This window comes from Stereum hirsutum (assembly GCF_000264905.1).
Source record: "Stereum hirsutum FP-91666 SS1 unplaced genomic scaffold STEHIscaffold_12, whole genome shotgun sequence".
Classification (NCBI taxonomy): domain Eukaryota; kingdom Fungi; phylum Basidiomycota; class Agaricomycetes; order Russulales; family Stereaceae; genus Stereum; species Stereum hirsutum.
The window spans coordinates 850,127-875,624 of NW_006763142.1; the positions used below are offsets into that span (position 1 = coordinate 850,127).

At 50.5% G+C, this 25,498-nt stretch overlaps 6 protein-coding genes across 6 annotated transcripts; 4 read left to right on the forward strand and 2 right to left on the reverse strand.

The window, feature by feature from the left end:
• Positions 1 to 2,548: 2,548 nt before the first annotated feature.
• Positions 2,549 to 3,397, forward strand: STEHIDRAFT_62282 (uncharacterized protein; the record flags this gene model as incomplete). Its single annotated transcript, XM_007306727.1, has 4 exons — positions 2,549 to 2,737; positions 2,792 to 3,100; positions 3,153 to 3,232; positions 3,295 to 3,397. 4 exons carry the CDS (start codon positions 2,549 to 2,551, stop codon positions 3,395 to 3,397), a joined length of 681 nt encoding a protein of 226 aa, XP_007306789.1.
• A 669-nt stretch (positions 3,398 to 4,066) lies between these two features.
• Positions 4,067 to 9,701, reverse strand: STEHIDRAFT_133012 (small oligopeptide transporter; the record flags this gene model as incomplete). Its single annotated transcript, XM_007306972.1, has 31 exons — positions 4,067 to 4,202; positions 4,265 to 4,325; positions 4,397 to 4,506; positions 4,566 to 4,586; positions 4,716 to 4,809; positions 4,862 to 4,863; positions 4,927 to 5,047; positions 5,325 to 5,346; positions 5,410 to 5,483; positions 5,546 to 5,598; positions 5,700 to 5,759; positions 5,816 to 5,855; positions 5,928 to 5,951; positions 6,012 to 6,098; positions 6,160 to 6,189; positions 6,272 to 6,361; positions 6,423 to 6,478; positions 6,625 to 6,744; positions 7,491 to 7,559; positions 7,628 to 7,647; positions 7,702 to 7,741; positions 7,802 to 7,835; positions 7,889 to 8,023; positions 8,094 to 8,173; positions 8,285 to 8,343; positions 8,402 to 8,449; positions 8,509 to 8,622; positions 8,673 to 8,732; positions 8,788 to 8,897; positions 8,957 to 9,014; positions 9,660 to 9,701. The coding sequence occupies 31 exons, from the start codon at positions 9,699 to 9,701 to the stop codon at positions 4,067 to 4,069; spliced, it is 2,070 nt and encodes a 689-aa protein (XP_007307034.1).
• Positions 9,702 to 11,442: 1,741 nt separating this feature from the next.
• On the reverse strand, positions 11,443 to 14,091 carry STEHIDRAFT_113162 (uncharacterized protein; the record flags this gene model as incomplete). The annotated part of the gene is made up of 11 exons (XM_007306973.1): positions 11,443 to 11,595; positions 11,769 to 11,812; positions 11,879 to 11,970; positions 12,058 to 12,371; positions 12,458 to 12,688; positions 12,792 to 12,890; positions 12,991 to 13,054; positions 13,189 to 13,336; positions 13,407 to 13,732; positions 13,876 to 13,906; positions 13,974 to 14,091. The coding sequence occupies 11 exons, from the start codon at positions 14,089 to 14,091 to the stop codon at positions 11,443 to 11,445; spliced, it is 1,620 nt and encodes a 539-aa protein (XP_007307035.1).
• An 838-nt stretch (positions 14,092 to 14,929) lies between these two features.
• Positions 14,930 to 18,015, forward strand: STEHIDRAFT_123487 (small GTPase). Its single transcript, XM_007306974.1, has 5 exons — positions 14,930 to 15,338; positions 15,417 to 15,523; positions 16,058 to 16,266; positions 16,351 to 16,887; positions 16,944 to 18,015. The coding sequence occupies exons 1-4, from the start codon at positions 15,223 to 15,225 to the stop codon at positions 16,606 to 16,608; spliced, it is 690 nt and encodes a 229-aa protein (XP_007307036.1). The 5' UTR covers positions 14,930 to 15,222; the 3' UTR covers positions 16,609 to 16,887; positions 16,944 to 18,015.
• A 418-nt stretch (positions 18,016 to 18,433) lies between these two features.
• On the forward strand, positions 18,434 to 21,405 carry STEHIDRAFT_148676 (uncharacterized protein). The gene is made up of 2 exons (XM_007306975.1): positions 18,434 to 18,606; positions 18,745 to 21,405. The coding sequence occupies exon 2, from the start codon at positions 18,981 to 18,983 to the stop codon at positions 20,460 to 20,462; it is 1,482 nt and encodes a 493-aa protein (XP_007307037.1). The 5' UTR covers positions 18,434 to 18,606; positions 18,745 to 18,980; the 3' UTR covers positions 20,463 to 21,405.
• A 1,353-nt stretch (positions 21,406 to 22,758) lies between these two features.
• STEHIDRAFT_133015 (cellobiohydrolaseI) lies at positions 22,759 to 25,107 on the forward strand (the record flags this gene model as incomplete). Its single annotated transcript, XM_007306976.1, has 17 exons — positions 22,759 to 22,825; positions 22,884 to 23,020; positions 23,071 to 23,105; positions 23,181 to 23,212; positions 23,280 to 23,303; positions 23,362 to 23,456; positions 23,517 to 23,590; positions 23,651 to 23,670; positions 23,729 to 23,831; positions 23,891 to 23,921; positions 23,983 to 24,075; positions 24,134 to 24,174; positions 24,238 to 24,368; positions 24,425 to 24,475; positions 24,536 to 24,780; positions 24,839 to 25,020; positions 25,092 to 25,107. The coding sequence occupies 17 exons, from the start codon at positions 22,759 to 22,761 to the stop codon at positions 25,105 to 25,107; spliced, it is 1,377 nt and encodes a 458-aa protein (XP_007307038.1).
• Positions 25,108 to 25,498: the final 391 nt, after the last annotated feature.

Sequence of the window (25,498 nt, forward strand, 5' to 3'; positions counted from 1 at the left end):
AACGTCAAATTTGATCGTGAGCTCAACAAAGTCCTTACCGATCTCAAGAACCGCGAATGGGACGTCAAGCAACTCGAGTCAAGGCAGGACAAGACCATCGTAGAGCATGTCCACGTCCTAGAAGAAGCCAAGCGGGTGACGGATCGTCAGCTCCAGGAGGCTCAGTTGGATTTGCAGAAGCAGGCCACGTATATCCGATCTTTGGAAAAAGCAAAGGCTCGTCTAGCGACTGAGGCGGAGGATTACGCGAGGCAGACTGACCAGGAACACCTCGAGGTTCGGGCGAAAGAGAAGGTGGTGAGGGCCGCAGAGGAGAAAGCGAATCGGGCGATGATGGAGGCTGAGAACGAGAGGAAGGGAAGGGAGGCGGCTGAGGTGCACATCCGGAGACTGCAGTCTGATCTACAGAACACGCAGAGTCAGATCGCGGACGTCACGCAACAGTTCATGTCGATACAACGGTCAAAGGATAACCTCGAGACCGAGCTCGCACGCCTCGCTGACGAGACGGAAGGGCCGAATTCCATGGCGAAGGTTCAGAGGCAGTACGAGTCGAGGATATCTCAGTTGGAAGGTCAGCTCGAGGAGGCGCAGATGAACACAGTTACCGCACAACGGATCCGCGACCACGTCGATCGCCAGCATGCTGAGATTCGGAGACTTCTCACGAGTGGTGCTCCGAACGACGATGATTTCCGATCACGTCTACTCCGAGAACTTCAGCTCGCGGACGAGGAGATGGAGAGGGAACTCTCTTCCCGCCTCCGACCGTCTCACACCGGCTCTGACGCTCGCACGATGGCCAACGTGACCCCGTCGAAACGCGCATCCTTTGGATCCAATGGGGCTCTTCGTCAAGCCCGCGAATCCCTTGGTTCTTCGTCTCCCAGGAAGTCCGACGCTCAGGTCACTGCCCTCAAGCAGCAAGTCCAGGTCTTGGAGCTTAAGATGGCTGCCACGGACCGCGTGCGCCAACATCTCGAAACTTCGTTGAGGGACTTGACCGCAGAGCTGGAGAATAGCGATGGATCGAAGCATTCGCTCGAGCAGTACCGCAAAAAGTTATCCAAGGAAAATGGACGACTGGCGGAGTTGCTCGAGGATGAGGCGGAGGCCAGACGGCATGCGGAGGCCGCAAAGCTTGATGGTATTCAACAGATGTGGAACAAGTTCCAGGATACTATTGCTTCTGAGAGGGAAAGTTATTCGCGTTTGGAGGAGTCACGGAAGGCCTTGGTGTGTGTATTCGTTTGGTTTCCTTGTGTTCGGTTGCTTACTGTGAGTTTGCAAATTCAGATCGTCCAGCAGCGCAACACGCAAGTCGAGCTCGAAGACCAACGTCGGCAAGCTCAAGAAATTGCTCAGTCTAAGAAACAGCTTCAAGCCGAGATTGAGGACCTCAAGGATCGTCTCGAGGCCGAGACCTTAGCAAAGAACGAAGAGACCAGTGCGTATATTGTCATATCTTCATCGATCGGTCAGGTTTTGAATGCTATCAAAGGTTCTAGGCGACAACTGCAAGCCCGTTTGCAAGAGGTGGAGATCACCTCCTCATCGTCTTCCACGGTGCTTTCAGGTAAGATTTTGTCGGGCCTACTGCACGCCGTCAGTCGTCTGACTTCCGCCTCCAGAGCTGCGTGAGGCTGTTGAAACGTTCAAGTCAAAGGCTGAGTCCTACCGTAGCCGATTGGAGGCTGCTGAGATCGAGAAAGTGAAGGTTGCTCGTGCTGAGTCCTCTGGTACGATCATATCATTCCTGACACATGAAACTGTCTGACACACCCTTTGTAGTTCGCCGCAAGCTTGACGAGACCGAGAAAGTCGCTCAAGATGCTATTGCAGAACGCAATGCCATCGAACAAGGGCTTCGAGAGGCTCAGCAGAGGATTCAGGAGCTTGAATCACGTCTCGACGAGGAGTCGCGTGAGTCTTCTGATATGGGTGTCCTTCGCCAGAGACTCTCGGAAGAGATGGAGGATGAGCGCAAGCAGTACCAGAAGGATCTTGCAGACCGCGATTTCAGCGCAGATCAGACGCGAAAAAAGTATTTTGGTGAGTATCTGATATGCGTATCAATCATCGCAGTTCCCGAAGCTAACTGTGGACTCCTTAGCTGAACTCGCAAGCTTGAGCGATGGTGAGCTTCTTCCGACAGTTTCCTGAGATAGTGTGGGGTCTGACAGCCTATGTAGAACTCCAGAGTCAGCGCGATAACATGAGCAAGCTTCGCGAGGAACTTCGCAAAGCTCGCTCGGAGTACGACGAACTCCAGCTCCGGTTCGATGACGAGGTCTACAGCGGTGGCGCCTGGAAGAAGGAGAAGGAGCGTCTCGAGACTAAGATCAGCGACATCAGCAAAGCTTACGAGACCTCTGCCGCCGCTCAGGCTGAACAACAGTCTCAAATCGTTGCCCTTCACTCTCAAGTCCGCGAGCTTCGTAGCGTGCTCAACGATGCAGAGGCAGACCGTGCTCTACTCCAGAAGGCCAGGCGCTCTCTACAAGCCGAGTTGGAAACCATCAAGCTCGACCATGTCGACGCTAACAAGATGAGCTCAGACCGGGAGCTGCAAACCCTTCAGCTGAAGAAGCAGGACCTGGAACGAGCGTTGGAAGAGCAGGCTGACAGAGTGGAGATGGCGTATGATAGGATGAAGAAGGCGGAAGGCCATGCTCAAGAGTGTCAAATGGAGCTTGGCAAGATCCGTGTGGAGAATTCAGAGATGGACAAACTCAATGTGAGTGATTTCCAATTCATTAAGTTCGCTCAGAATGCTAATAGTCTTTGACAGGCTACGTTGGAGAAGCAGGTCAAAGAGCTCAACCTCCGTATCGTGGATCTCGAGACCAAGTCCTATTCCCGCATACAGCCATCTACTTCGTCATCTGCTGCGACCGTGCGCAGGCTTGAAAGCCGCGTTGAAGAACTCACGAACCAGCTCAGTCAGGCTACCAGGGAACGGCATACTGCTTCAGTTTCTCGGGATAGGGATGCGACGTTCAAGTTGGCAGAGACTGAGAGGCAGAAGGTTCGGCTGGAGGAAGAGGTGCGATCGTACGAGGAGAAGATCAACAACATGAGGAAGCTCGTGAATGACATGGTACGTCTTCCGTTAGTGTTGGAACGCTCGTCGCTAATCTTTGTCGTTGTAGCAAACGACCGAAGGGGAGCTTCAGTTGGCAAAGAGGCGAGCCGAACGCGAAGCAGCTGACTTGAGGCAAAAGTCCTTGAAGTGAGCCGTCCCTTTTCCTCCCAATTTAAACACGATCTGATATCGTTCTACGAATCGAACAGTCTCGAGCGTCAGGTAGAAAGACTGAGGGCCCGACTGGATCGGCCACCATCTGCGCTTGATCGGGATTCGCCTTTGGCCTCACCACGAAAGTTTAATTCATAGAACCGGTTTCTAACATGGACATTCTGATTTCACGCACGCAATTGTATGTTATGGACTGACACACCGTATTTCCGTTTTTTTTTCTCGATCTCTTCTCTCTGTTTCACCATCTCTGTCTGCCGGTACTGTCTGTATTTTATGACGACTCGTTATGACCGCATTGTCACGATTTATCTTTGCTTCAACCTGGCTGCACCACATCGCGATAGTGTAGTGGGTACCGAAGTACACGAAAGGATTGGAGGAATATCCTGGTGTCGCGAGTCACCATCTTCACCATGCGTCGCAAAACGCGAATCGCGCAAACTGGATATCACAATCCACCCACACAATGATGATGATGTGCTTTTGGATGTTTCTCTCCACTAAGTCTTGCCTGGGGTTGAAGCACCCAACTGCCGAGAAAGATGTTCATTACAGCGTAAGTGTGAGACGGGAAGTGTAGTGGTAACGGCAACAGTATAGGGTCATAGGAATGTTAAGCCAGACGAAAGCATGACAGCATACACAGGATAGCGATACACTTATAAGTACATTGACCAGTCCGCAAGCAAAACCCAATAGCGTCTAGCATCCAATTCGAAAGTAAAATATCTACCATTTCTCCGGACTAATAGAGCCGTCGTGAGCGAGTACATGCATACAGTCATGAAAACAACTCATGACTACTCACCCAAATGTATGTCCTGGGGGCGGGGCCTTCAGTGCCACGTTGTTCCAGTCAGCAGTTTTCGTGAACACGGTGTTTCCCCACCATTTCTGGATAGTGTTCTCTCCAATCCGGTTATCGAGTGGAAACTGCAAACTATACGCACCACTGCTCGTTAGCGGGAACATCGTGAACTCCACGGTCCAACGAACTCTTACCAAAAGTATACCAAAATAGTCCCTATGGCTGTTCCCGCATCCAGAGCCGCGGAGAGAACATCTGTGGGAGGTATCCGTGAGTCACTGTGAGAGCTCACACGAAAGAGATAGGCAATCCAGTGACAGACTTACAGTTGTACTTGGCCCAGAAGTGGAAGTACCGTCGGCGAATGAGGTATTGAAAGATGAAGCCGAGGATAGCCCATGGAACAATGTTGCTGGCGTTCGCTGGGGGGAACAGACTAGTAACAAAATTTAGTAGATGATCTTTTCCATTCGTGTGCATGCCCTAGAAACTCACCCTAGTCCTGCAAACATGAGGCTGGGAGTGGTTGATGAGTATTGGCCCAGAGCGGATGAAAGTGAAGGCGATTGCTATACTGACGGGAAACTAAAATACCGCCAGTGGTTAATAAGTCGAGAGCGATGAGTGCAACGAGGGCGTGCTCACTTGACGTAGTTCAGCCATGAGTGTGGCCACCGTTTGCTAACAGCCCACAGAACAACAGGTCCAATGGCGCCATAGATAAAGAAGAATACGAGTTCTTCAAGCTTGATCAGTCCCTCAGTTGCTGGCTAGATGCGTTGTCTACGTACCACTGTGAAAAACAGGCCCATTCAGTGAACAAGATACTGAGGATAACGGGTGGGTGCGGGCTCACTAGTATATCTGGCCCTTTGCGAACTGCCGTGCCGACCCAATTACTCCCCATATCACAGAAGATGTGCCGAAGACCTGTACTCCTGCGCAGATAAACCTATCATTCATACATTGAGAACAGGCTTTCACATCATAGATTAGAATAAATCGCACCCATTCGCCTGGGTTGTGCTGCACAAATCACTGATAAGAACACCGTCAGCAAGGTCGTATGTGTCATCGTGGAAAAGGGAGCTACAGACGGTATATTGGAAAACATCCTATGTAACATAGTCAACCTACGTGCAAGCATGGAAGATGGAACCGATGACTTACCAACTCTGCACTCCAAGCTGAACAGTCCCTGTAGGTGCTATGTCATCAGCACTCTCTTACCTCCTCACAGGTACATATACATACCAGCGACGATCGTAGCAACAATCTGATTATTGTAATGGCATCGTTAAAGCAATTTGAATACTTCGCTGGAAAGAAAATGACTGACTTGAGCCCAAAACATGGTTCGTTGAGGAATCTTCATGTAATGACCCAGCTTGAAGTCGGCAGTGAACATGATAGCTTATAACGCCAGACAAGTAAGCCTTGCTACAAAGAAACAGAATCTGCGGCGAGAAACATGCCTTGGAAAATTGTGATATAGGCCCATGTCTTCAGTAGGTCGAGGTTGTTAGAGCTGGTCTGCGCAGCGAACAAACATGACAATACCTTGAACCTGTTGCAAAGTACCCGAGTCAACATTCGTTGCAATAAATATTTGTAATAGGACACACTCACATCATCATGGCTATGGGCTTTCCTGGCATCATGAGTCCAACGATAAGTTCGCTGAGAACACTTTAGAAATCATTTGAGTGCATGCAACCCTAGAAACTGATGGGCTAAGAGCATACTTTATCCCAACAGAACGGTTCGTGATAGCTTGAATCATCCCTGAAAGACAGGAAATACCAAACGACTTCAACACTACGCAAGGGTAATGTCACGTCCAAGTATAGTGCCTACCGACGGGGATCAGGAAGAAAAATGCTGTTTGTATCGTCGGAGAATCAGTGTAAGAGTCATGGCTGATCGCAGGCCTGGACTCACCAAGCAGAAGAGCCACGACGAGCGCCCAGATCGTCATCTTCGTCGGCCACAGCTTGATTGCCAGACATGCGAACACGAACGTCACCGCTGTTCAATGCGCCATCAGGATCAGCATAGGACTTAAAACCTTCAAGTGTAGAAAGCATACCAAATATACAAGCGTACCACCACTCCGGGACTACACAGATGTTTTGGGTGGCATGATGAGAACCAGGAAACTACCAAGACAAGAAACGACTGCAAGCTTGAGGTCGACGTACCCTGCGGATACCTGGCCATGAGTTGAGCATGGATGTCTGGCTGGTCTCTTAATGTACGATGGATGTTTCGCTTGATAGGGTGCCAAAAATCTAGTGGAGACAACAGCTGATCAGATATATTCAGTACCTGGGGGTGATCACAGGTGCGCACGTATGACGGAATGAGTAACAAGAGCAGTGATAGACGCGAATGCGGTCCCATACGAACTACAGGAAAGCCAGCATGCCATTAGTCTGACACGTGCTCACATCCTCAAACAACGTCGTCAGATGCTTACACTGCGAACGTCATTCTGTATCATTTATGGGGCGATGGTGAGTAGGGAATTGAGTGTTATTCTATGAATACGTACGAGAGGAAAAGCGGGCTGTACTGCTCGTAAGCTGTCACGTTCAGCGTTCCATCCAGATTTAAAATCTTGGTGAGGTTGTATTCCTTGCCGGTGTTGTCGAAAGCAGTACGAGAGGACATACTGTAAACAAGTTAGAAAACGGCGGGATTAATGTTGTAAATTACTGCTGATGTTACTAGATCTCTTGGACAAACAGAGTGGACTTACGGCAAATATTCCCCAAACCAAACGTTTGAATACTGCAGAGCAGGCCATTGATGTACGCATCAGCACCGGCACTAGAAAAAACGGCAAGAGTAACATAAACCACATACGTATAAAGCCGGTGTCACAATCCCTGCGATAGGCAAGTCGTCGTTAAACATTCGGACAAGGCCAAGCATAGTACAATAGACCCGTGAGCACAACTGTACCCGATCCCGCGCTCGTCCATCCACCACGCTCCTACACACGAGCCCCCACACGGATAGACAACAAAGAAGGGAAAACAAGTGCTTACAAAAAAAGAACACAAAGCTTGCGAAAATGTTCGCTTCCGCCCACCCTTCAGGTGTCAAGGCATTACGTGTTCATACATTAGTGGCACGAGTGTGAGATGCGGTCAGTGTGTCAGTGAAACGTCGGGATTAGTACAGGGAAATGGACGAACATGGGGTGGCCAGCCTGTGGAGCGATAGTTAGCGAGGGTGAGAGTAAGCTCAGGCATAGATCAATACGTGGGCGAGTGCGGTCTCATGTCAGAAGCGGACATATTGACGACTCTGTCACGGTTCCGAACCCGCAGTAGCTCACGAAATTCCTGTAATGCGTAGGCGGCCTGGGACGAAAGGGGTGGGCAAAGGAAAGATGTCGTGAAGAGGACTTACGGGCTCCCTGTGTATGCAATTTGATTCCAGTCGAATGAGAGCATTGAGAGCCCCAATCCACTTCTATACCTGCAGTGAGAGGGGATGCGAGCATATCAATTTGGGACGGGCAGTGTAGTCAACGGATGTAGCCATACCCGAACAACTGATTCACTACCTGATATAGACTATCAGCTATAACTTGAAGTGGCGTATAAAAGGATATAAATACCGTATTCTGAGGAGCAATCCAGCATGCCCATGTGAAGACACTGTGTCATACCATGCAGAATCAGTGAGGTACGAAACAAAGAAGGGAAAGTCCTGAGTACCTCAAGGCTTGGAAGAGGTACCCTGGAATTATGTCTGGATAAAACAAAGGTCAACGACGGCTCATTTAGCAGAACGCTCGAACTTACACCAAACAACGGCACCGCCAAATGCCCAGGTAAAGAACCTCTCTCGACTGACACCTCCCTCTCCCCAAGGTCCTTCATAATTTTGGGAGTGGAGAGTATTGAACAGCGCACATTCCACAAGTGTATTTGGCCATACTGAACAAGAAGTACCATGTGTCAGGACAAGTGAAGCCATCGCCTAAGAACGAGGGGTAGTGTAACGTACTCATCGAGGGGGGCAAAACCAGGAACCGTCTTGCGATACCACCGATAGAGAAACCGATCATTTGTGAAGACATGACCAGCCTTTATGACATTAGCCAAGCTGAGAGGTGAGCCTAGTGGTACTTACATCCACTGATCTATAGAGCGACTAGGGTGATCAGTGTCAGGCGAGATCAGTGAAGCGGAAACTACTGACAAATGAAGTTGAATTCTTCATTGTAATACACTCGTTGGACTGCAATGATATCCGTCTTCGACAGCGTCAGCAAGCCATATGTTGTGCCGAAGTGCGCAGAAGCTATCACTCACAGCGTATGCAGACTGGCCGCTCACACCCGCCATTACCGTGACTAATACCTATGCAGATATTTTTGAGTTCAGACGTGTTGTAAGGACAATTCCAAGAGTCGACAGACATGTTCTTTGATAGTGAATGGCCCGGCGTTCAGGGCTATGCCAAAGATTCTACGATTCGGCACAATGTAGGCCCATAACCGACCGATAGGATATACTAGAACTAGAGCCACAAACTAGGCGAAATATTAGTCAGGGAGAGACTGTCTTCAGTAAGACGACCTACCCCCGTGATGAATATAGAGGGAAATCGTAAAGATAGAAATTGATTTAGTCCAGGGAATAGCTGGATGAGAGGTTGTCTCAGTTTGAAAGCAAACGCGGCGCGGTCCAAGACTTACGACAGCAGATGCGATTCCGAGTGTCCATGAGCGCAACGTCGATACAGGCATCTCGGTGTCGTCGAAGTTTGCAACTGCCGCACGAACTTCTGGGTAAGGTGAGTCATCCTCTGAAGTCCCGTGAACGTGAGCTCCAGTTTGCGAAGTTGGATTCGGAGAATTGACTGACCGAGCCCTGCACTGTCGGGGTCATAATTTGGGTCGAAGAAATCAGAGGTAGTGGGGACCTATGCAGAGATTCGATCAGCTATAGGTAAAAAAGGGTGGGAATTATTTTGACAAACCTCGTCCTCCTCTGGGGAATGTTGCAATTGAGTGAGCTCAACTCCAAGTAGGATGATCTTAAAGACCTACCTGAAGACTTCTCCGCATCACGGAAGCTAGAGCTGGACACAAACGATCCTGCACTTTGTCTGTCTCGATGTGATTCTTCAACAGTTGAGGGCATTTCATTCTCCCAATTGAGAGTCAGCGTCAAAATTACTGTCGGTGTGCCAGTCGTTCAAATATTGCTGCGCCACTGTGCGATGCGTTCGTTGGATGGCAATTTGCGAGAATGGGTGGTTTCTCGCGTGGAGACCTGTGAACAGTAGATTGTTCACCTACCAACCTCTTCCGAGGATTTATCGCTACAAAAGATAAGGTCGGACGACCATCAGAGATAGAACATAATGCAGACTAATTTTGCATTCTACTCACCGCTAAGAATCCTTCGTAAAATAGTTCAACGTACACTTGGGCGAGCTAGCTGTGTCCACCGGATGTGTAGTGCAGGGCACAGTTCGAGAGAAAGATAGTGGTAGAGCTGAGGAACAACATCCGTGGCTCCGCTAATGTGCGACGGGTCGACTTTCACATACTCACACACTCACAAAGCTCCTTCTCTGTTCTTTCTTTCCACGTGATTTCTCCATGTGGGACCCCGGCTTGTCGTCTCGGAGAAACGTTCAATGTTTGGCCTTCCATCGACTCTTTCTTCGGACCTTTCCTCGCTCTTTATTTGCCTATAACCTTTCGGACTACTTCACGTACCTGTAAGATCCGTCGACGATTCCTACGTCCTTGGCTCTCTCGACACTTTGGTGGCAAAACACGGGGCTCGCTAGGAATCGGAGTCGGGGACACGCGCTTTACCTTCGCACACCTCCGATGGGACGCAGCCTCCATTCTGGATACCACCCACAGATCCATACTCGAATAGAGGGTATCATCTCATGAGTAACTACCACTCTCAGTGGCATTCTATCTATAAGTTACTACTGGGAAGTGTATATGACTAGTCTATTCTTTACTCCTTGACTTTTGCTTCTTGGTGACCTTTACCACTGGCTACAAGTTACGGTACGATTGTCTTCTAACCCCACTCCAAGCCCCTCTCGTTGTAGAGCAAAATCTGGTGCCTGATTGTCTGTCTTCTACAGAAGGTTTCCTCTCGACGATAACCGGATCTTCGCGAGGTGGTTTCGACCCAAGCTGGACTTCATGTTCGTACCACATTTATCTGCTCCTCGTCCATGTGCTCCTCGTGCGCTCCTATCTTACTGCCTAGAATAATGGATGCGAGTCTGTTTTCTACCTTGTCTAACATTCATAGAGGCAAGAGTATTGAGACCTGAAGGCATTTCATAAGGCATGCCCGAATATCGAGATCGCCCCTGGTCGTCTCGCCGAGATGTTTTCCCATATTCTCGTTGTGCCGGGCATCTTCAGATTGCTTTTCAGCATAACTTATGATCCGGCTCACAAAATTACCCTATGCTATTTCCCGAAGAGCCCTGATGATCTACGATGAATCTGGTCCTGAAGAACATCAGAATACGCAATGGAGGGCCAAGTAGGATGAGATGCACTCTTTCTGACCACAAAAACTCACACCGAACACATTTTCCCGGAGATCTGAGCCCGTATTTGCAAACATCAGTAATGTCCACTGCAATCCGTTGTCTCTGTTCTATCGAGCGCGATGCCCGATTTTCTCAAGACCTTCCACCTTCAACTTTGATCTCACAGGACACCCGGATTCATGGTAGTGGATCAAAAGCCCTCAAGACCCCGGTAATTATAGCAGCGCCATGTTCACACTCTTTACTGCCATTTACAGATGCTCATAACGTTTCTCTCTTTTTCCACCATGCCTTCTTGTTCGAAATGAGGAACCTGCATGTCTGTAACAACATTGAGATGAACCTTCCAACATCCACCTCCTTCACCGAGTCCCACTTCGCTGTTTTCGAGCCCGACTCTCCCTGTCTCCCCGACTCCCCGATTCCCCACTCCTGAACCTGAGAGATTTATTTTTATATCCCTCGTCATTCGTTCTGCTCTCGCAACAGGAGTACCCCAGGTGCCACAAATCATCGTCTTTGCGTTTGCGTGGACGAGGACGTTCAGTACGACTGCATGGAACTTCTTCTCATTGCGCTGCCCAGCACGCAGGTCTCTCACGTCTCTTCGTCTTCGCATGAAGGACCTCACTCGGTAGAAACGACTTTTTATGCGACGGGCCGCAACGTCATCATGTTGACTATAGTCTCAAAGCTGAGCACGACAAGGGAAGCAAGGATGGCTTGGGATGTGAAGCAGAAGTATATTGTACGCATCCTTCCTCGTGCCTCCCCTCCTTATCTCACTAATTCTGGATGGTGGCGCTTATACTTATAGACGCCTGGTCTTCGCTACAATCACTATATGTGACTCTGTTCTTTTCTTGCTCGATTTGAAGACGAAGCGGTACTCGCTGCGGGACAAGTTTGGAGCTCGACCGACCAGGTGTTCTTCATCTGAATCGCTGGCCGCTATCAGAAGTCGCTGTGCACAAGTGTGCACATCTGTCTCTTGGAATGTGCGACAATCGTGTCTTCTCGGCATGACCCTGTTGGGACTTGTCTTCGAGACGATATGAGAGCTCGGGCCTTGGACATAACGTGGGTAAGATGCGGAGATCGATGACTCCGTGACCGAGGGCGTGCGCATATTCGTACGTGAAGGTCACGGTGAGAGCTTTCGTTCGTTGCTGTGTACCGAGCTACAAAGGATGTACGAAACGTTGTTAGATACTTATATACATGCATATGTTTAGACGTAGACTCACGATTGGATGGTGAAGCCCTGATACTGTCCGAGTCTTCCGTGCCGAGGAGCGTCATTCCGGGCTTGTTGGAGGTGTCCTCGGGTGTATTCTTTCTATCATGTCCGAAAGGGTCGCGAAGGATATAGAATGTGAAATGCTATGTTTGAGTTTCCTCGTTGATTGAATTTGGACTTGCCTACTTTTGGAGAACCTCGGAGTAGATGGGCCACAACGAGTGGCCAAGGCTTCGGAGAAGTTCGGACAATTCTGACTCCGCTTCAAATGGCGCTGGCAAGGGTTCAAGGTTCCAAGTTTGCCGCAATCCAAGTCGTTCATGACCACCCCAGCATTTGAGCAGGGGTACGCAGTAAGTATTCAGAGCAGCGAGGAGTCTCCGCAGGATGATGAAGGTATTCTGTAACGAAGCAAGGCATAGCGATGTGTGGCGCGCCACCTCGAGCTTCCAGGACGTCTCGCAGCGTCTCGTCTTTGCACCAATCTCGCCCTCGTGGGACTTGGCGGCAGAGAGAGAATGACTTGCAGGACATATAAAGCAGCCGAGTCAAACTCACAGCTAACTGTGGCCCACATCGCTCAAACTAAGTCCTTCCCCTCAATCGCCTCCTCTTCGTTCTCATGTATGCGGTGTCGGCCATCGCCTCCATCCTCTAAGTCGTCGCTGTCTTGGTTTATCGTCATAGGTCCTTGGCCGGTCCAAGAGTTGCTCGCAAATTGAAGGGAAGAAACGGGTGCGTTCCGGGAGATGGCGACAGAATCGAGAGCTGAGACGCCGTTGTCTACGATGATGATCACGATAGTTGGGTATATTCCCTGTGCATAGATAATGATAAGTACTGGAGCGTAAGAAAATATACGGAAGCGACGTCCGACTGTATTCTCGAGAGGTATGCAACGATAACAAAGGGACACTCACGACGACTTGTTGGCCCAAGGTAGTCAATAAAACGGGGAGGAAATTTCCTGCGCTCCCGACGGGGAATGTGACGGGAACAAAATATGATAATTGTGTGGTCTAGTACGTGGATAGAAGTGTCAGTTAGAGCACAGCGATAGATGCTGTTCCGAAGGAACAGAAGATTGTGGCGTAGCGAAGTATCATCGAGGGCACGTACCCATACGAAGACATAGATTACACCAGATTCAACGATAGACCACAAGATCTTTTCTATTCTGTTCCTTCGGTGCGGTGTGTCTGTTAAGGCAGCTTTTAACAAATTTCTATGCCTCCTGTGCCGCCAAGACCGCATAAGCCTGGAAGTTAGCTATACCGGAGGCTGTCGTTTAAATTATGCAGTACGAAAAGGATGTACCATGCGATGTAGCCAATCGAGCCTGTTGCAGCGATGTTTGTGAGGATAGAAAAAGAGATAGCAGCAATCTCTATATCAGTACAAATTGTGGCCAATTCGGCAGGGAATCCTTCATGAATGATGCAACCAACGAAACCCAGGCTCGAAGCTATGCGTATATTCATAGGTCGCGGTGGTCAGCGCGAACAACGCCGTGGTGCGAAGGAGGATAGGCTGACCGAAGGAACCGATGAGCAGAGCGATTAGTACCGCCCAGAGCTTGGGCAAATCGCGTGTCAGGACACACGCTCTCCACACTACGATGCAGTCACCAAGCCCGAACTTAAGCGGAAACGAATACGAGGTAAGGCCTCGCGAATAGCCTATTTTGAAGAGAGAGAGCGTGCGTACCTCAAAAGAGTATATGACGTCCTGAACTCGACTGAACAGTGCGATTATGCGGCGCCCTCTTGACACTCTTTCTGAGAATGGTAGTTCGATGTCGTCTATGAAATAGCTTCTTATGCTGATGTTTAGGACCGCTAGGTCGAGAGCCCACAATGCACTAGAGCATAGGAACATCAAGACGACGACGAAGAGCAAAGCCATTCTAGCGTTGGAACCATGTGTAGTTCGACTAACAGACACGAGTTAGTGTCCAACAAAGGAAGCAAGACAAGGACAAGAGCTGAAGATAGGTAGACGTACGTTCGCAGCTTTAAGACCCTGAACCATAGAGCTATGTAAACCGCTGGAGGAGGCGTTGGATTAACGATCAAGTTGGAGAGTAGCATAACTCAGCGCACCATAGAGCATGCTCTCGAGAGCAAGATCGAGACTGTCAAATAATATGAAGTATCCGACAGCTTGACCAAGCTGGCCATCAGCTGGGGACAAGAACTCTCTTGATCGAAGGACAGTCATCGTGACGATGGTGACTGGACTAAAAGCAAGATGCCTTTGACCCGGAGCTTCTTCTAGAGAGGACGAGCGTGACCGAGATATCACTCTCGTTCCGTCCCTTTATTATAACGCTCTGCACCAGTCTCGATTAAGCCTAAAACCCGCCTTGTGTTTGGTATGAATGCATCTGCGAGTACCGCAAGTTCCCATACCGGAGAGGTGACACTACTAATAACCCAGAACTACTGCAAGACATCCGTTCAGCCCACAAGGTCTAGAATGACGAGACGGGGATCACTTATGGCAAGTATAGCCACTGTCTACGACGAGATGAGCTGAGGCTCTGGGTCGATAGGGATATAACGATACGTCTGCCTTGGCAAGATTGTATAAGTAGACCCGTTGTAGCCAGACAAACAGCCCAACGTCGCGGTGCGATGAAGCTTCTCATCTCTGAGACACGCAGAGCTCAACCATGAAGTACTTACTCTGAGACCCGGTACTGACGCTTCCGAGCCACGCAAGGGGCTACTTCGTATACGAGGACGCACCGACATTCACGGGCTTCAGAAAATCGGGGATCCAGGTTGGTTAAGGAGGAAAGCTTTCGGAGGGATGTACCGCGGGAAAAGGTTGCCAGAAGTACTAGAGCTTACAGAATCCCAAGGCCAAACATGCAGTAGTAGGAAGGTACAGAAAATGGCCAATATAACAGAGCAACTTCCGCCGTCCGGCGGATGGGGGTAATTCGTAAAGGGGACATGTGTGGCGCGCCACTGAGGACGTCTATGGGCGCTTGTCGCGGACGTTGCCTTCGATCGCGGGAGAGTGTTGGGGAAGACAGTCTGTACGGTTGACTGCGACGGCGACAGCCAACGAGTTGACCCTTCCCTTCCTTTTCTCACCTTTTCTTTTTCCTTTTCCTTTGCTTTCTCTTACCCGCAAGTTGCTCCAAGTCCCCGAGCAGCCAAGTCTATCCACGACAGAATTCGCACGAACCCGCAACCCCGGTCGAGCACTCTAATAGGTGTCACCGATCCTCATCACATCCACCCGCACACTCGAACTTGCGAGTAGACTTGAGGTCTGATAGGACTATAGATCCTCGCCTTCACTTAGCTTAGAAGAATAAGCGACTTGCATTCGACAATCATGGCATCGTCATCTTCCGCATCTGCGTCATCATCAACGGCTGGGGGGTCCTCATTAACAGCCCCACAAGGCCAGAACGCACATCCACTACTCGCCAATAACGATGAGAAGAACAGGTATGTACTTTGTTTGTCTCCGTTTCCGTATAGGGGCCTCCGCGAACTAATGCCGCGCGTCCGTTGAACGTGTATTAGCGTCGTGATCAAGGTCGGGATGGTGGGAGACTCACAGATCGGAAAGACGAGCTTGATGGTCAAATACGTCGAGGGCAGCTTTGACGAGGATTATATCCAAACGCTAGGTATGTATTCCATCTCGTGCTTTTACATTTCTACGCTTGCGGCCTGCACATTCGGGGTGGCGATGCAGTGCGAGCGCTCGAGCGAACGAGTCAGCGGGTTTTGCGTTTCGCGTGGAGCCAGCGAAGTCAGTGCTGGAATTGGTTTTGTGGTAGTGCTTGACGGCACTCGACGTCGAGACCCATAGGAGCACCCAGCTTCGTGCAACTTAGGCGTTGTTGACCGTTTACCTGCTTCATCGATGACGCGCACTCTTCGCCTTTCAGCCTCTCCCAACCACTGGTCTCCTTGTTCGTCTTCTCTGACATGTCTGTCGAGGCCAGGAAGTAAGGTACCGAGTTGTGGCGCACTCGAGCACTGCTCTTGTGCAGCTCAAACCAATATGTGTCTATTCTGGCGGGAGCAGGAGCGGCGTCTGTCCTCGGTGAAACGCAATCTACCCATCAACACGGTCTCATACTTTCTTGTCGCGCCCGTTCTCTCGCCGCCGTACATTCAACGAGAATACTGAAGCACACTTTCGCCTTCCCTCGTAGGTGTCAACTTCATGGAGAAGACGATCTCAGTGCGACGAACAACCATCACCTTCTCAATATGGGATCTTGGCGGGCAAAGAGAATTCGTGAACATGCTTCCGCTCGTGTGCAACGATGCCGTCGCTATCCTTTTCATGTTCGACCTCTCGCGGAAATCGACGCTAAATTCCGTCAAGGAATGGTATCGACAAGCGAGAGGCTTCAACAAGGTGCGTTCTGTTCTTTTTGCATCCAATACCGTTCGGATAATGACAACTCCCTCTCCTATCTACCCTTTTCTTCGACCGATATAGACAGCCATCCCCTTCCTCATCGGCACAAAATTCGACACCTTCGCCACTTTCCCACGAGACGAACAAGAAGAGATCACAAAGCAAGCGAAACGGTTCGCGAAAGCGATGCACGCCTCGCTCATCTTCTGTTCGACGTCGGCTTCCATAAACGTGCAGAAGATCTTCAAGATCGTGCTCGCGAAGGCCTTCGACCTGAAGTGTGTGATCCCGGAGATTGAGGGGGTGGGGGAGCCGGTGTTGATTTATGTGGATGTTTGAGTGTCGGGGTTGAGGGGTTAGAACGCGAGGCGGGGTGGAGGAGAGTGTGGTGGAAGGGAACGGAAGAGACAGAATGGGATAGGCTGTTCGAATATAATTGGAGGATAAGAGGAATGGGTGGCGCGGTGGACCAGAGCTAGACGACATGTAAGATCTAGGATATGGCGCATGGGTAGGATAAAGCAGAGAATCCGTCGGTCACGCGCGGGGGGTGGATGGCGGATGGTATCGTGGACAAGGGAGGGTTAGGTGCATGCGTGAGGGGGATGACCAGTACAGGTAAGCATAACCCAGCATTTCAGAGCTCATCTTTAACACGACGTGTATTCCCGTAGAGCTATCTGTGTCTGTGGAAAAGCTTTCGGCGTGGTATTTCGCAGACGCGAAAACGGTAACGTCGCTCCGCATACGGCACAGAAGTCGCGCAGATATCCTGCGGCTGGTCATCGATACATCTTGGGCTTCGACATTCATTTTCCTCTTAGGTTTCCCTTCTTCCTCTCCTATGCCCCCCTCGCCCTAGTATGCATCACCCCTTACCCCGCCTAAACCATAATGTCCCGATCTATCTATCATCCTCCCTGCGCGTTTGCTTTCTGTAAGCATGTGGCTTGCGAGAGTTCTCGTCAATCCTTTCCTTTTGACTTTCTTTCCTTTTGACTTTCTTTCCTACGGAACCTGGAATATAATGGACTCTTGAGACTGTCCTGACCACTGTGAGCGTGGCGAAGGCGGAGTCCAGCTTTCATCACGCTTGCATCACCCAAAAAGGTGGATATTTTCCGCCACCCCCTCGCTCCGCCACTCATCTACAACTTCTCACCTTCCACTCCTCATCCTCTCTCCCTTTTGTTCTCTTCCGGGCACTTCTTGTCTCCGCCTTCGAGTTCGTTTCATTTTCAGTCTCATGTGGTTGGATCAGTCTTGGTTTCGTTGCTATCGCATCTCTTTCAGTATACATCTTCCATTCCACTTCGTTCCATTCTCCCGAATCATGCACACGATCATACATCTATACGCGTAACCGTACCGTTATTTGCCCCCTCTTATCCTCTACATTTAGTCCCATCCCGCCAGCTTACAATTCCTGTTCGCGTTCTTATTCCTCACTTGCTATGCGCTCGCCCGTTCAATGGAGCTTCATGCACAATCCCGCCACGTCTTCCTCGTCGTCCGCGTCATTCACCTTTCTCGTGCTTCTCAGTTTCTGTCCATTTCTCTTTCTGTCCGCTCTAATCATTCATTACCTCCAATCGCGCCACAGCCAACGCTTGTTACATACAATTTTCCCTGCATTCGCATTTCTCTCGTCATATTCTTTTTCTCCTCATTGGAATCACTTTGGTCTTGCGTCTCCCTCACGTTCTACCTAGTACCTCTTCTACTCTCCACCCCCCTCCATCTTCCACCCCAACCGCAGTTTTCGGTGTCTGTTTGTGTTATATATTCCGTCCCGTCTATTTTTTGATTTCCGTGTCGTAAATTTAGTTGTTGTCAGTCGGTTAGTCGGTTCGTGTAACTGCGCCATGTTTTCGCTTTCGTCCAGGCGTCCGTGTAAGTTGACACTCTCAAGCTGCGACGACTCCAAGATTATTGAGCACCCAGCCTTGCTTAGTCGAAGGCTGGGATGTTGAGCTCGGTTTGAAGTCGAACCACCACATCGGTGTTCGCCGTTGGGGATCTTGACGACAACCTGAAACGCGGTCGGCCCGCCGTTGTGGACGGACTCGAAAACCCGGTCGTGATGCGGCTCACGCGTGCGAAGGGCGTTTAGCCGAGCCTGGGAATCCGAGGTCAACTTCCGTTCCGATGAGCGCAGCCATCTCTCCCTCCCTCCCCCTTCTTCTCGGGCATTTATCGCCTGTTTTCTCCTCATCAACGTCGACGGTGGCCTTATATTTTCTGGGTTGAGCGAGAATATCCAAGACGGCTCTGTTCACTTACTTTGTGATCATTGACCCGCTTGATTCGAGTTCGGGATCTTGGATTTGAACGAAGGTAGGCATGACGGTCTCTTCGGTTTGTTGATTGCAGTGGGTGTTCGCGTGGGCTTCCCGCGATGTTTGACGTTGTGTTTCTGGTGCAGGGGAATCTGATTATGATTGTGATGCTGACTGGAAACCTCCTTTGGACTAGCTTTGAGCAGGCTGTATTATCAAAGACCGACCAGTCTTGACGCTCGTTCCAAGTTCGTCGCGCTGGCTTCTTGAAGGCAATCAATACCCGCCCCCACTCGCAAACCACACTCCTTGACACTACCACTCCTTCAACCTCAAAACTCTCAATCTCGTCCTGTCTTTCTTCGGCAGCTTCACTCCATTCGTCTAACTTCAACCTCATCATCGCCATTTTACTTCCCACCTTCAATAACGATGCATATCGCACACAAGCCCAACCGCTGGCGCTTTCCTGTCGACAAACGTCAGACCTCCGACGATGCTCCCTCTGCAGCTGGCATCGCTTCGGCCACCGTAGCCACCGTCTCCGACCAAGAGACCGCAGCCACCCAATCCCTCCTCCTTGCGGCGACCAATACCGCTACGGACTCCACTACCATCGACCCGACCGTTCCTCTCGCAGGCTCAGCCGCAATCATGACGCTCACCACCTCCGATGAGCTGTCGGCGACCTCGACCGCCTCCGCGTCCCCAACAGCAGCCAGCGCTAGCTCGAGTGCGACTTCGGCTAAGCTTTCCTCGGATCTGTCCAAGCTCTCGGACGGCGCGGTCGTGGGGATTTGTTTTGGTGTGTTCGCGGTACTGGCGCTGTTGCTCCTCATCGTGAGGTGGGTGTTGAAGAAGTGGGTGCGGGCGGATGACCATGCGAAGGGCGATGAGAGGAAGACGGAGCCTTGGTCGAAACTTGGGGAAGATGATGATCGGTGGGACGGTATGGGCCATGCACCCCCGCAGAGCACGATCTTCCCTAACGGTCCTGGCGGCGGGGGTAACGCGACTGGTGGCGCCCAACTCGAGAAGAGTCCTATCGGGACCGTCAAGTCTAAAGCTTCCGACTACGCCGACTTCTCGATGTTCAAGAAATCAAACTCATTGCGTTCGAACGCGCATTCGACTGAGGAGAAGTCGCCCTCACATGAGGGCGCCTTCGACGCGACCACCATGCCCAACTTCGCGAAGTATACTCCCGATCTCGCTCAGCAATTCGCCGAGGACGCCGCTGCCACATCTGACCGTTCGTACAAGGGCCGTGCCGACGGTGCACCCGTCGTTTCATGGGACGGCCAAACCGTAGGCGACGATTCGTTCCTCTCGATGCGCAGCGTGAGGATGTCGGAGGCGCCCCTGTCGAGTTCACCTGGGTTCGGTGCGGTGAGGCAGATGTCGGACGTCACGGTTTCGTCGCCGTTGCACCGTTGGGAGCAGGCAGAGGTCATCACGCCCATCGAGACCGATATCGGAGAGGCTTCGCATGGCCAGAATCCATTCGCTGACACCGTCCAGGAAGATCCCAGACGGAGCATGAGCAATCCATTCTTCGGCGCACAGGAGGCTATGAACCCATTCGCCGACTCGTCTTCCGCAACCCGCACCCACTCGAACCACCCAGCCAGACGCTCTTCGGTCAAGACGAACGTGAGGATTGATTCGGTCATGAGTGATCACAGCACGGTTATGGGACGAGGGGAAGTTCAGCAGCAAAGGACGATGCAGAATCTATTGGCGGCGTTGGACACAGATGTGCCCAGGGCTATTCCGGGCGCCGCGACTGGGGACGATAGGTTGTCCGTGGGCGTGACGCCGAGCATGATTTCCGAGTTGTATACGGCAGAAGAGGGCGACGATGGGGAGAGTGTCAGCCATTTCCCGATGCCACCAACTCCGAAGGCGGCATGAACGGTTCACTGTAATTCCCATTCCCTACCACGTTTATCCCCAGCTCGTTCAGCCCCAGCCCTGAGTTAACTTATATCACTTTCATGAGATGCTCTACCCAGCACCTTCGCCGCAATTGTTTCACCAAACGCACTGAACCCTTCTTGGAGGCCAGCCTCCCTCATCAACATCTCTCGTCCTTCCACTTCGCGAACCTCCTGCCTCGGTTGTTACCCCTCTCTTCGTCTTCTTTGTTCCAAATTATCCCCCCTCTTCTCCTTATTCTTTTCTTTCAATTCTCCAAACGTTGATGCCCCCTCCTCCGTTCGCCACGCTCGATACCACAGCCTATCCTGCCTGCTTGGTTACCCCCAGCTGCTGTCACAGTACGTACTTGTTCTTTTGTTATACGTTCGTCGTGCCATGTCATGCCCTTTTCGTTGCGTTGCGTTTTTTGATCGTCCTCTGTACACTACTTTACTGGACCGCCGGACCGCTACTTACTTACCTACCTTCCGTCGACACCTCGACCTTCGCAACTACAAGTGTTACATGCCATTCCCTCGTTGCCCAAATACATACGTCCACCCGCATGTTCACTTATCCTCGTCGCAGCGCGTCTGGAATATTCCGTAACGGTGCTTGCACCCATCCAGGTTTGGAGTACGTCGTCGTCATATCCCATCCACCCACTCATCCACCAACGCAATGTACATCGGACCTGCATTCAAGTTCTCAGTGTTACAAAGAGGCCCATTCGCCCATGTCTATACATACCATCGCGACGGGATGCTTAGCATTTTGCTATGTGGATTTCGGCTTGACAATGACGGCCTTCGGACATGGATACTTTTTTTCTTTCTCTGCTCGGACTTTCTGCAGTACTTCTTTTTGATTCACGCTCTCCGATGCTTTCGTTTCTTGTCATCTTTCGAATACGCAATGTTGTTTATACTTACATATGGCTCTTTTTACTTACTTTCTCTTGCTTCTCTGGATGTGCCAATGCCGCTCAAGGAAAACATGCCCGAATGACATGAGAATTTCTTCAGTTCAACAAAAAACTTCACGTTCATGATGTGCGGTGATACTCGGAGGGGCTTGGAGGACCGGTCACTGGCAGTGAGCACACATACGATGACCGTGTATGAATGCAACTCCAGGGGAAGCCACCGGAAAGTACTCGGTGAAATTCTTTCTGAATGGTTGCTTCAGCTGGGAAGATATTCAGTGTATTCGAGGCCAGATCATTATACCCCAAGGATTGGGAGGAATATACTTCTTCTTACTGTGGCGTCACTCGAGTGGCGTGAGTATGTTTGCGGATGGGGTTCAATTTAAAATTCGGGCATCTCGAGCGCGAATTGCAAATTTCAGCCAGTCCTTCCTGCAAACGACGACGTTCCAATTGCTCTCATTCGCCTTCGAGCATCACCTCTTGCCCACGATTCTCATAAAAACTTGACACCTATTGACTCGTATACGATTACCAGTTCATTCACGCTCTTGAACCACAGGCGGGCCCTCTCTAGCCGCCGAAGACATCGTGACTTTCTTCATGTGTACATGTGTTTTGCATGGCCATAAACTCTGCTCTCGAGTCGTCACTTGCAATTTCGCCAGTAGCTCTACCCCGTACTCCGCCGCTGCATACGCATGAGACCACAGGACCGAATGGTGGTACTTGTTCATAGCCTCTTATAGACAAGTTTTCACTCGAATGTTGTACGCATCTTTCCCTTCCAGACACATCCGTCTCCACAGTAAGAGCTGAACCCGCTGTACACATTTGCAAAATCGAGCTCAGACAGGCTCCTACAGGTTCCTTCTGAATGCTATATCCGAGATATTCGCGGCTGGTTTGTCTTTGGTCTCGATCAGGAATTCATTGTGCAAACACTCAGAGTCACCGGTCTATGCCAAGTGCGTACGTCTGCAACAGTCGACGGAACGTTGGGCAATAAATGGAAATTATGTACATCCGGTCATTGCGAAACATCGGAATATCTCTCTTGATGGCTTCGACGAGCCACTGCTTCCTCCCTCGGAGACTCTGTCTTTTTGGTACTCCTGCTCACGACGCGGGCCATTAACGCTTTTCGGAGGCGGAAGCCTTGGAGAGCAGACTCTACGAGTTCCACTGACTCAATTACCAGAGCAGACGTCTCTCTTTGTAATAACACTTGGGCATACTGATTGTCCCCGAACGACTCTCTGGGTCTAGTATAAAGAGCTGAAGTCTCTGTCGCTCTGGTCTTCAGTAAACCTCCACAGTCCATTGCACCACAGGGTCTACAGTCTCTCGATCATCTTCGCCATGTTTCGCTCCTCAGATCTTCTTGCATTCCTGTTCGTCGCCGTCGCCGTCAGCGGCCAACAAATCGGTGAGTCTATGGTGGCAACAGGCACTCCCGATGTTCGCTGACTGGTTCAATTATGCAGGTACATTGACGCCGGAGGTTCACCCTCAACTTCAGGTGTCAACTTGCACAGCTGGAGGTGCTTTCACTGCTGCTACCAAGCCCATCGTTATTGACTCCAACTGGCGTTTCCTGCACAATGTTGGCGGTAGCACCAACGTAGGCCTCTTCTTCCTCGAGGCCAATACATTTTTTCATATAAAACCTAGTGCTATTCTGGCAACACTTGGGACACCACACTCTGGTAAGTTCCATCAATATTGGCCGCCGTGGAAGTCATTCCTGTGCGCGAGGCTAACGTTTGCTTGATGTTCGACAGCCCTGACCCGGCCACTTGCGCTGCTAACTGTGGTATGTACCCGATTCGAGGCCAGGATCGTTGAGGATATACATCTCATCACGCGACGTCTCTGATCAGCTCTCGATGGAGCGGACTACACCGGTGAGATTTATCCCTATATCACCCTCCCAACATCATGCTGACAGCCTGCTCTCTACAGGAACCTATGGCATCACGACGAGCGCAGATGCACTCACGCTGAAGTTCGTCACCCACGGCCCCTTTTCCACCAACATTGGGTCTCGTGTCTACCTCGTAAGCTGTCCACCTCTTCGCAATATCCGCTTCTCTCACTAATGCAGGCTGACTCTCCAGATGGATTCTGATGACCTCTACCAAGAGTTTAACTTGCTCAACCAGGAGTTTACGTTCACCGTTGATATGTCCCAGTGAGTATATACTTTTTCCATGGAATGGCGTTGCAGTGGCTAACTTTCTTCGTTTCACAGGTTACCATGTGGTCTCAATGGTATCTTTTTGTATACATCATTGTTATACAATGACCAACTGAACATTTTCACCTCTAGGTGCTCTGTATTTCACCGAGATGGATGCTGATGGTGGAGTGGCGAGGTTCCCCACCAACAAGGCTGGTGCGAGATACGGCACCGGTTACTGTGATGCTCAATGGTAGGCAATCTCTTTCCGCTTTGACTGAATGTGTGAGAAATGCTCACTGCACACTTTAGCCCACACGATCTTAAGTTCATTAATGGAGCGGTACGCCACTCATCTGCCTTAGACTTACGAGTTTCCACCACTCATTGCCACCATCATGCAGGCTAACGTCGTTGACTGGACTCCGTCGCCCACCGACCCTAACAGTGGTACGGGCATGTTTGGGACATGCTGCTCGGAAATGGATATTTGGGAGGTAATGACGTTTTCGTATGCAAACCACAAGCTACTCACCGTTCTTTTTGGATGAATAGGGTAACACTATGGGGGCTGCATTCACCCCTCACGTCTGCAGGTGCTTATTTAGTTCTTGATTGACCATCGTAGATCATAGATCAACTTGCTTTTGTTATTCCAGCGTTGTTGGCCAGACTGAGTGCTCCGGTATCGACTGTGGTGACGGCGCGGATAGGCAGAATGGTGTTTGCGACAAGGACGGTTGCGACTTCAACTCCTTCCGCATGGGCAACCAGACATTTTTTGGCCCTGGTAAGCTTGTGCTCCTCGCCTACATGCTTCTCCGCTCATTTATCACCTCATTTCAGAGAAAACTATCGACACGACTCAGCCTATCACCGTCGTTACCCAGTTCATCAGTGCGTATACCTATCTGCTTTTTCTGTAAAATATCTTTCATAGTAATCGACTACATACAGCCGATGACAACACCGCTACTGGGACGTTGACACAGATCAAGCGTATATACGTTCAGAATGGTGAGGTCATCCAGAACTCCAACACGAACATCCCTGGGCTTGCCACCACCAACGCCATCAGCGATGCCTTCTGTACCGACCAAAAGACCGTCACCGGTGACCCTAACACCTTCGAGAAGTTGGGAGGCTTACCTGTCCTCGGCAATGCATTCAAGAAAGGTATGGTGCTCGTCATGAGCTTGTGGGTAAGTATCAGTTTCTTCGCTTTCCAATGCCGTGTCCAAACTCAAGCGGTGTATTCAGGACGACCATGCCGCCAACATGCTCTGGCTCGACTCTAATGACCCTGCTGATGCCAATCCCGCCACTCCTGGTATTGCTCGCGGACTTTGTTCGACTACGTCTGGTGTACCTGCTACAATCGAGGCACAATCGCCCAACTCCCAGGTTATCTTCTCTGGCATCAAGACTGGCCCCATCGGCAGGTACGCACAGGCTCTTCTGCTTGCGTTACACTTCACCTGTCTGCCCCGCTCACGCTTCGTCTTCCCTACAGCACCTTTACCGCTTGACCTGCTTTAGTTCGTTAAAAACTGGTAGGTTCCTTTTTTTTGCTACAACTCGCTATTGATTGATATTTTCTGTCGGCATCACTGGTTTGCACAGGTGTCTTGCTTGAAAGTGTCCGATATTGAATGAGTTCTCGGCTCGGCCTTGTGGAGGGTTCTTGATTGATGGTTGATGAGGCCTGTTGATATATACCTCGCATCGCATGTTCATTGTCGATATACAAAATATTTTTGCTACTGGCCTACTGCTCTGACATTGCGCTGCAGTACATAAACTGGCTGTGCAATGAGCTGATGAACTCCTAAAAGTCCATATCATCGCATCATACTCTTCTGCTACATCGATGTTCAAGCTTGCCCGTATCGAGCTTGGCTTGAGCGCCCGTGCTTGATC

Excerpts from the sequence above, each read along its gene's own strand:
- STEHIDRAFT_123487 (XM_007306974.1), top strand. The coding sequence starts at position 15,223 with ATGGCATCGTCATCTTCCGCATCTGCGTCATCATCAACGGCTGGGGGG. Across the intron at positions 15,339-15,416 it reads AATAACGATGAGAAGAACAG|CGTCGTGATCAAGGTCGGGA; the intron begins GTATGTACTTTG and ends AACGTGTATTAG. Across the intron at positions 16,267-16,350 it reads AAGCGAGAGGCTTCAACAAG|ACAGCCATCCCCTTCCTCAT; the intron begins GTGCGTTCTGTT and ends CGACCGATATAG.
- STEHIDRAFT_148676 (XM_007306975.1), top strand. The coding sequence starts at position 18,981 with ATGCATATCGCACACAAGCCCAACCGCTGGCGCTTTCCTGTCGACAAA.